The sequence below is a fragment of the Castor canadensis genome, chromosome 4 (genome assembly GCF_047511655.1).
Source record: "Castor canadensis chromosome 4, mCasCan1.hap1v2, whole genome shotgun sequence".
Lineage (NCBI taxonomy): Eukaryota > Metazoa > Chordata > Mammalia > Rodentia > Castoridae > Castor > Castor canadensis.
Window position 1 is genome coordinate 178,192,770 of NC_133389.1, and position 9,652 is coordinate 178,202,421.

Here is a 9,652-nt window from a genome sequence, read left to right on the forward strand (position 1 = left end):
GGCAAAGTTTTACTTCTGCAGAAGGGTGTATTACTGATAAAGAGTCCAGTAAACAAGCACACTGAGCTGGAAAATCTTCCCAGCTTTATCCCTAATGCACATCTGCCCCTCACCCTGATTGAACAGCTTTCAGGTTCACAATCTTCAGGATTGGCTAAAAAGAAAAAGGGGTACGTGGGGCAAAGGACCTTGGGATGGGAAGAACAAAGATTTTCTTGAACAATAGTTGCCTTAAGCAAGCAGTTTTCAAAACTAGGGCATCTGGCAATAACAGGAACCTGCTCAGCTAAGAAAAACAGCCCCTGATTTGGGGGACTGCTGTTTCTGCACGTTAGTACCCCTGGGGGGACCTGGATGGAGGTGGGGTTTTAGGCAGAAGCAGATCTGAGGGTCACAGGCAATGAAATGTAAGGTCTGTGGTAGGAATGTGGGTGTTAAACTGGGTGTCTCTTCTTTGTCAGGTGCAAGTCCTATAGTCCATGGTCACCCTACACCTGTGCATTTGCCCCTCTGCACTGTTCAAGGATTGTTTTTCCAGGATCCTTACCTAACTAAACTGTCCACCCTCAGGTGGCCTCTCCCTGGCCTCCTGATTCTAACCAACCGCCCTCCCCCCCCCCACTACCTGTACTGGGCCACCAGGCACTCAGAACTTTCTAGAAAGGATTATTGGCTTTTACATTGTACAGCAGTTTATTTTGATCTGTCTCCTGGAATGATGGTCCCAAGAGAGCAGGAAATGCTCTTTGCTCAGAAACTTTGTGCATGCTGGGCGGTGGTGGCATTCATCCTAATGGAACCTCTGGGCCCTGTGAAGGGTGCCGGGTGTGGAGGTGGCCAGTGAGGGCGGTGAGGGCTGTGTCAAAACCCTGGTGGGGGATCCCTCATCCTCAGAAGCCTCTACAGGCTCCCAGTCTGAGGTGCTGAAGAGACTGGAGCCAAAAAAGGCAGGCCACTGTCTTGTCCAGTCCTCACCCTGTGGGGATTCCCAGGTTCTACTTGGTTCAAGGTACAGACTCAGCAGCGACTAGGTGGTTGGAGCCACCACCTCTTCTGGAAGGTGACATAGCCTCAGGAAGGCTGTGGCTGGCATTGCCTGCCTCCAAGTCACCCTATTGTGTTGGGGGTGAGCTGGGACAGACGTGCCCCCTACGGTCAGGCTGATTACTGCTCTGAGGAGAGCTGTGGATTGGAGAGCTGTGCCCATGGTGGAGGCACTGGGACTGACAGGCTGAGTTGGGTCTGAGTTGGAAACTTGGAGTTGGGGTTTGGGAAACTCAGCAGGAGCAGGGGTAGGAAGGAGATGGGGAGCACCATGTCGGGGCTGGAGATCCATTGGTGGAGGCCTGGTTTGGACACAGCAGGCACGGAGTGGTCATGGAGTGGCGGGAGCCTAGTGTGTGTCCAGCAGTAAAGTGGCTGCCAGTAGAGAGAGCAGCAGGGTAGTGGCCCGGCCAGGTTGAGCAGTGCGGCCCGAGGTGCCGCTGTGGTCGGCAGGGGGCGGCAGGTTGCAGGCGGCGTAGGGCTCCAGGCAGCCGGCGAAGGCCATGACGTGCGCGATGTAGCTCTGCTCCTGCACGCCGTGCACCAGGTGCGCCTGCGGGCCGCGCGCGAACACCGCTACGTCCTCGCCGCCGTGCGTCTCGGAGTCCAGGGGCACTGCCGCCTGCTGCTCGTACGTGAGGTCGCCTGGTGGTGCGAGGTGTTCAGCGTGGTGGCCTCCACCCTAGGAGTTCCCTCCACTTCCCGATCCCTGGCCTGCGGCCCTGCTGCACTCACCGCTCTCACTTTCAGTGACATTGGGCCTGTCGCCTTCCTTGTAACCCGGCCCATTCCCATACAGGATGGAGGTGTAGAACTTCCCATCCTCGGCCTTGAAGGGAGCCAGACCTGCATGGAGAGAGGTGGACACCTAAGTACTGCTCTGGAGCGCATGCGTGCCATGTGCCCGCACCTTTTGCCTGGGCACTGGCGCAATGCTGAAGATTTCCTACAAAGGCAGCTGCTGTCATTGCGCCTCCCTCCCCGCCCCCCAGTAGTGGAGACTGAACCCAGGGTTTGCTAGGCAATGTGCTACCACTCGAGCTACTCCTCCAGTCCTTTATTTTTTTGTTTGAGATTTGGGTCACTTTGCCCTACTGGTTGGCACTCTGAATTCTCCCGCCTCCCGGGTAGCTGGCCTTAGAGATGTAAACCGCCATGCCCAGCTGTATCTACCCTTTTGACAGATAAGAAAACAGGCTCACAGAGATTATTCTGCAAAGCACCTGCCACCGTCCCCAGACCTACCAAAGATAGAGGTTCCCCGAAGTGTGTAGCCACCAAAAGTGAAGACGTGGGAGTGGTCAGCGGTGACAAGGGTAAGTGTGTCCCGCTCACTGGTGAGCTGGCTCGCCTTCTCAATGGCAGAGTCGAACATGACGGCCTCAGTCAGTGCCTTATACGCTATGCCTTCGTGGTGACCGTGATCAATGCGGCCCCCTGCAAAGAGCAGGTGGGAGGGGTGACTCTTGATTCTGACGTGAATACCACTCCCCTCTGGAACAAACACTCACCTTCCACGAAGAGGTAGAAGCCAAGGGGGTTTCTGCTTAGCAGGCCCACAGCCACCTCTGTCATCTCCATCAGGGAGGGGTCCTGGGTGGAGTTTCGGTAGGCTTCATATTTCATATCTGTGGGCTCAAAGAGGCCTGAGAGAGAAGGAAGCCCAGGGTCACTGCCAGGCTGCAATGGAGGTGTCAGAGGAGTGTTAGGGCAGGAAGTTAGGGTCATTACCCATGAGGTGGGTCACTGATGGGTCCTGGGAAGCCTGCATCAGCTGAGTGTGGTTCCAAACATACCGGGCTCCCTGGAGGGCACAGCCAGCTCTTAGCATATAGCTCTGAGACCCACAGCCTTTCCCCTAGCCCCTGCCCTATCCCCCTAGGTGCCCCCATCACCTGGTGCTTTCCCAGCCACTCCTGCACCAAATTCCGTCCGTCCAGCCTGATTCCGTTTTGGGTGGTATCAGCTGGGTATTCTGGGTCGGGGGTCCCCTTGGGAAACATGTACTTTCGGCCCCCACCAAGGATCACCTGTGCTCAGAAGATCAGGGCAGATGGATTAAGAGCCCAGTGGACCCCTTGCTCTCTCCTCCTAGAGAGTCCTCAGCTGCCCTTCAGGTCGGTGGGAAGGGCCTCTCTGGGCTGGACCTTCAGCACCCACCCCTGCCACTCTCACCCTGTGGCCCAGTCCTGAGGAACCCTCATAGGATCCAGAGCTTAGCCCCATGGTTGCATGGAATTGTGACCCATTCAGGGCTCACTGCAAGCAGTAGAAGCTCACATCAATGTCCATGTTGGAGATGAGCTGGGTGGCAATGTCTGTGCAGCCTTCCTCCCGCGCTGAGGCAGGCATGTTGGCATCTGAGTACCAGTTGCGGTTCACCGTGTGTGCATACGTGCCAGCTGGTGAGGCGTGCTGCACTCTGGTGGTTGTCACTACTCCCACAGATTTACCTAGAGGTGACAGAGGTCAGGGTGGGCCACCAAGACTACCAGGCCTGCCCCTGTCCCCAAATCCAGCCGTATGCCCACCTGCTTCCTTCGCACGGTACATCACAGAGAGGACCTCGTTGCCATGTGTCGTGTTGCATTGGCCAGCTCGGGCAGCTGCACTCAAGCCAATGGTCTGATAGTTGGCCTTGACCCCACACAGGTAGGCTGTGGCCGTGCCTGCACTGTCTGGCACCTGTCTGTCCACGTTATATGTCTGGAGACAGAGAGCTCAGTTCTGATCTGGAGTAGGATCCCATTGGGATCCAAGCCTGGGAGTTGTCCTCATTGATCCAGGCCCCTAGCAAGGTTCAGGCTCCTGGGTTCTTCTGTCTGCCAGTGTCCCCTGTCCCTCCCCGCTGTTGTGGAGGACTCGGGTGGCCCAGCACTCACCTTGGACAGGGCCAGGTATGGGAAGTGGTCCATGGCCAGGGGTGTTTCAGGCCCCAGGTGACCTTCCAACTGTCCTTTCAGAATCCGGGTGGCTGTCACCGTAGATACCCCCATTCCTGAAGGAACAGAACCCTGTCAGGCCCAAGCTCCTGATTGGGCCTGGACCTGCAGTGGGTGCAGGCATGTGAGGGCCGTGGCGGGGGGGCAGGCCTTGCACGCTCACCGTCCCCCAGGAAGAGGATGAGGTTCTTGGCTGCTGTCTGAATGGGCTGCAGTTTCTTGGCTGTGTTCAGAGCTTCAGCTGCCTTTTGATTCCAGAAGGTTGGATTCTCCTCCTCCACTGGCCAAGGGGTGAGTAGATCCAGGTCAGCCAGGGTAGGTTTGGGGGTATCCCATTTGTTAGGGGCAGGTAAGAACCTCATTACCTGGGATGACACCAAGGGACAGCTGTAGCCTCAGGGTGAGGAGCAGCAGCCGCAGCCAGGATCCCTGCATGTCTGCAGCTGGTGGTGGGGTTGCAGCAGGACAGCCAGGCTGGGACACCAGGGTCCCAGCTACAGCACAGGCTCTTTGGGCTTTCAGAGAAGGACTTTGTTCCTTGCTGTAAAGGCTCTAGGTCCCTCCCCAAGCCTCATGCAGGCACCCTGGCCCCACCCCTGCCCTGTGAACTGAAGCTCTGCTGACTGGAGGGAAGCTGCAGGGTGTGGCTAGGTAGCCTAGGACAGGGGTCTGACAGGGCAACTAGTTACATGATGTGCCTTGAAAGTCTCCCACAGGTGTGTATGTGGCGGTAGGTGGTTTGGGGGCAGATGTCTTTTATTTTGGGAACATTAGCCACCCATCCCTTTGCTTATGCTGTCTTTGGGTGCCCATCCCTCCTTCCTTCCTGACAGCAGCTGGGGTCCAGCTGTGTTCTGGGTACTGAAGCCAGGTGGGGCTTGAAGTTCCCAGCTTGGACCAGAGGCTCAGGTTTAGCCTCCTATGCCAGGAGCCCATAGAGGAGGGAAAACACGCCCAGAGTGTCCTGGCTGTCCATCCCCCAGTTGTCTTCTCACCAGTCTTGGCTGGGGCAGGTGGGTGCCCAGGAATGTAAGTCCAGAGTGACTGTTGTGTTGGGGCCTCTCCGTATCTGCAGTTACTGGGGTGTTGCTAGGCCTGCACTGCTTTTGTTTGTGTGTGTGTCTCGGTGTGTATGTTGGGGCCTCTCTGTATCTGCAGTTACTGGGGTGTTGCTAGGCCTGCACTGCTTTTGTTTGTGTGTGTGTCTCGGTGTGTATGTGTGTGAATTCACAGACACGTGTGGGCAGCTATGCTTGGAGCAGGCAGGCTGGGGCGGGGCTAGTCTCCTGGGCCAGACCAGGCACAGACTGGGTCTTCCAGAGCAGCTGGCACACTTGTGCCCATAATGTTGAACCCTGTTACCTTGGACAGTAGATGGGGACCAAGGGTGAGTCTGTTCTCCACAGGTATAGCCTTTGATACGGAGTTGAGAGGCTTATGTAGCCTCAGGCTGGGTTCAAAACGATTTCTGCACCAAAGCAATCCTGCATCCCAACCCAAAGCAATTCAGAGGGATTCCACCTTCTGGGAGAATGGTGACTCAGACCTGTAATCCCAGCACTCGGGAAGCTGAGGTAGGAGGATCTCAAGTTGGGGGCCAGCCTGAACTAAATATGGAGACCCTTTCTTAAAAAAAATAAACAAAGCAGAGGCTCAGACAGATCTCTGCACACCAGCCTCAGAGCAGCGTTATTCACAGTAGCCAAGAGGTGGGAGCAAATGTTAGGGTCTGGATGTATTTTAAGCATGTCCCTCAAAGTTCATGTGTTTTAAACTTGGTCCCCAGTGTGCTGATGATGTTGGGAGGTGATGGCACTTTTAACTGGACAGCAATGGAAGTGCTTAAGTTATTGGAGCTGCTGCCCTCTGGAGGAACCCCGGTTAGACCCTGCTATAGTGGTGGTAATAAAAAACCAATCCCGGCTCCTCCTCCCTTTCCAGATCCTGCCTCACTGTGTGATACTCACTCCCTTTCCTACCCTGCAGCCTCATGATGACATTTGTCCTTGATGCCACCAGAGCTGAGCAGAGGTCAGCAACAGGGTATCGATCATTCGAATCTCTGAGCTAAGTAAACCTCTTCTTTCACATTTCTCATGTTCATGTATTTTGCTATAACAAGTGTCTGTGGATGGGTGAGTGGATAAATAAGATGTGGTCCATACACACAATGAGGAAGGAAAGCCTGACATCACTACAATGGGAATGTAACCAGTCAGAACAGACAGACTGTATGATTACACTCCTGTGATTCCTACAGTAGTAAAATTCTTAGAGACAGAAGCAGCATGGTGGTTGGGAGGGGTTGGGAGGCGATGGGAGGGGATTAGGGAAGGGGGAAATGGAGAATTATTGTTTAATGGGTACAGAATCCCAGTTTTACAAGAGGAAAAAGTTCTGGAGATTGGTTCCACAATGGTGTGAATGTCCTAATGCTACTGGACCACATATCTAAAAGTGGTTTGATGGTAAGTTTGTGTGTGTGTGTGTGTGTGTGTGTGTAACACAATTTAAAATTTTCAAAGAATAAAGTCTTCCTCCAGGTTTCTGCTACAGCCCACCCATGGCAGCCTCAGGCTCACCCAAGCCTCTGCACCCTCAATTTACACCCAGCATCTGCCCGCCCCCCCTTCCCATCATACTCCCCTGCCTTCACTCAGGGGGAGCTCGCCTTGGTCCTCCCGTGTCCACCCTGTCTCTGTGCCTGCTGCGATCCTCTGAATCACAGGGAGAGCGTCCCCTGGGGAACCTCTCTGCCTCCTGTGTTGTCATGCTGTGTTAGGGAGATCCTGTTTCTCCCAAGTTTATCAAGAAGCATTTGGGAGGCTAAGGAAGTATGTAGGCCAGTAGTAGAGCACTTGCCTGGCCTGGGTGAGACCCTGGATTCCATCCTCAGCACTGGAAAAACAAATATTTTTTATGGGCATATGCTAATTATGCATGTTTCTGCAGTATGGTTCAATAATTATACATATGCACACAATGTATAATGATGAAGTCAGAGTAATCAGATTTTCTATTCCTTAAACATTTGCTTGTGTTGAGAATGGGAAATTCTTGGCCAAAGGTCAGGAATGACTAGCTACTGGGCAAGTCCTTAATCAATTTACTGGGTTGTTTGTACCAGGCTGTCCATAGTTAAAGGTTCAGGACTCCACAGTCTGTCTTCAGTCAGAAAGCCTTTGTAATGACACACTATCCCCCTTTTAAGTTGGCATTTTGACATTACTATAGTCACATGTAAGAACTTAGACAGAGGGGAGCCCCGTACCCTTTGCTCAGTTCCCAGTGATCCAATCTGTAGACACTGGGTTTCTCCAGTTTTACATTCACACCTCTGAGTGGGGCTGTTAAATTCTATTCAGCTCAATCTCCTGAGAAGGATCACCTAACCACTATGGTCACCTCACAGCCCCAACCCTACAGGACCCCTTTGTAACTGTTTCACTTCTTCCTGCACCCTCATCCTCTGTCCCTTATCTCTGGCAACCAATAATTGGACCTGCTATCTTAAAATGTTTAATAATTTATGTTGATGGAACCAAACTATCTGTCTTTTGGGATTTGCTTTTTTTCATGCAACATAATTCCCTAGAGATTTGTCACAGTGTGGACCAGTAGTTGGCTGGTCATTGCAGCTGAGCAGTATTTCATGGGTGTAGCTCACCCTCCACCTGCTGGAGGACAGCTGGGCTGCTTTCAGTCTTGACTATTATGAATGAAATTGCTATGCACATCCATGGAGGGTTTTTTGCATGAACATATGTTTCCACTCCTACAGTTGCTGGTCATATGGTGTTTGCATGTGGCATTATTTTTTAAAGTTTTTGGTTGTGGTGGTGCCGGGGGTTGAACCCAGAGCATTGCGCGTGCTAGGCAAGTGCTTTACCACTGAGCTACGACCCCAACCGCTGAGCTGTTTTGCAATGTGACTGTACCTTTTATTTGTCTACCAGCAATATGTGATCCTTTTTTTTCCTTCTTGCTGCTGTCAATGTACATGACAACTGAGAATAGCTCTCAAAAAATTGATGTTTGTCAGGAATGAGCAGAAGATCCCATTTGGAATATGCACACTATGACAGATGACAGGCATATTGGGAAGATTGAGGCAAGAGAGACTTAAAATGAAGGGAATAACATTAGTTGTTATGAAAGGAGAGTCCTAGGCACCGAGAATTATAACAAGTGTGGTTGAGGCTACAGTTGAATAGGAAGTTATGGGGCAGATATCCTTGCAAAAGTCTTCTTGATGCAACTTTGTGGTGGTGTATGGGCAGTGTTGCAGTTCTGGCAGAGTAGTCCTTGTCACTAGGAAAATATGTCTGAGGACCATCTTTCATGGCCTCTCAGCTTCATTTACTTATTTTTTCACATAAGTTCTCATAAGGTACCCCTTGTAGATTCTGGCAACTTTTGTATTTCCCCCTTTTTATTAAGATCTTTCTGTGAAAGCAAGACTGATTGTCCCTTGGTAGTGGGATGTACCTGCCTGGTTGATCTGGTCTTGGATTGAAGACAAGTGTTTGGCAACTAGGAATAAGTGTCAAAAATCCTTTTAGCTACATTTGAGTAATAAGGAGGTGTGGAAAGAGTGGTTCAGTGAAATCTTCCTTAAGTTCATTGTTAAGCTCAGTTTTGTCAGTTCCATAGGTGTTGGTTATTATCTTAACCTACTGGGCCAGCATTATTTTGTAAGGAGTTGTACGTCTGCAAAAATTTGATAGGCAATAGACCCAAGGTTTTATTTTTTTTTTTCATTTTTCTTTTATTATTCATATGTGCATACAAGGCTTGGTTCATTTCTCCCCCCTGCCCCCACCCCCTCCCTTACCACCCACTCCACCCCCTCCCGCTCCCCCCCTCAATACCCAGCAGAAACTATTTTGCTCTTATCTCTAATTTTGTTGTAGAGAGAGTATAAGCAATAATAGGAAGGAACAAGGGGTTTTGCTGGTTGAGATAAGGATAGCTATACAGGGCATTGACTCACATTGATTTCCTGTGCGTGGGTGTTACCTTCTAGGTTAATTCTTTTTTGATCTAACCTTTTCTCTAGTTCAGACCCAAGGTTTTAAAAAGAAAAATTAAGTCGTATTATTAGTGACATGATTAGCGAGGTTTGCATGAGTGGCTTTGAAACATGAACCTGACTTGGTAATCCCTTAAATAACCACGGAGAACTTAGTGAGACCTCATATGGATTTTTGGTCTGTTCTCTTATTGTTTTGTATAGCTGGGTCTCACTTTCTTCAGGGGACTTTAGCCAGGTAACATGTAGTGTTAGCAAAAGCCCTATACCACTTTGTACAGCTGATAGATACTCAAAAGAAATTCTCTTATCCAACATTACTCTGGCAAGGGATTTTTTTTTTTTTTTTTTTTTTTGCAGTACTAGAGCTTGAACTCAGGGCCTACACCTTGAGCCACTCTGCCAGCCCTTTTTTGTGTTGGATTTTTCAAGATAGGGTCTTGTGAACTTTTGCCCAGGCTGGCTTCAAACCAGGATCCTCCTGATTTCTGCCTCCTGAGTAGCTAGAATTGCAGGTGTGAGCCACCAGTGCTGGGCTTGCATGGAATTTAATGAGCATTGTTGAGTAGTAATAGTCCTGTAAATAGAATCTATAAAGACACCTAAGGGGCCCCTTCCGGTGCCCGGCCTGAAC

General features: G+C 51.1%; 1 protein-coding gene across 1 annotated transcript; it reads right to left on the reverse strand.

Annotated features, from left to right (window-relative positions):
• LOC109692273 (intestinal-type alkaline phosphatase-like) lies at positions 1 to 4,511 on the reverse strand. The gene is made up of 11 exons (XM_020172795.2): positions 4,352 to 4,511; positions 4,150 to 4,266; positions 3,927 to 4,042; positions 3,576 to 3,750; positions 3,325 to 3,497; positions 2,940 to 3,074; positions 2,776 to 2,848; positions 2,556 to 2,690; positions 2,290 to 2,481; positions 1,780 to 1,890; positions 1 to 1,689 (listed from the first exon to the last, which is right to left on the reverse strand). The coding sequence occupies exons 1-11, from the start codon at positions 4,419 to 4,421 to the stop codon at positions 1,394 to 1,396; spliced, it is 1,593 nt and encodes a 530-aa protein (XP_020028384.2). The 5' UTR covers positions 4,422 to 4,511; the 3' UTR covers positions 1 to 1,393.
• Between the last annotated feature and the right edge of the window lie 5,141 nt (positions 4,512 to 9,652).

What these genes read in the sequence shown, in the direction of transcription:
- LOC109692273 (XM_020172795.2), bottom strand. Translation starts at nt 4,421, where the DNA reads ATGCAGGGATCCTGGCTGCGGCTGCTGCTCCTCACCCTGAGGCTACAG. An exon ending in CATACCTGGCCCTGTCCAAG is followed by an intron (nt 3,751 to 3,926) that starts GTGAGTGCTGGG and finishes CTCTGTCTCCAG; the next exon opens with ACATATAACGTGGACAGACA. An exon ending in TGTCACTGAAAGTGAGAGCG is followed by an intron (nt 1,690 to 1,779) that starts GTGAGTGCAGCA and finishes TCGCACCACCAG; the next exon opens with GCGACCTCACGTACGAGCAG.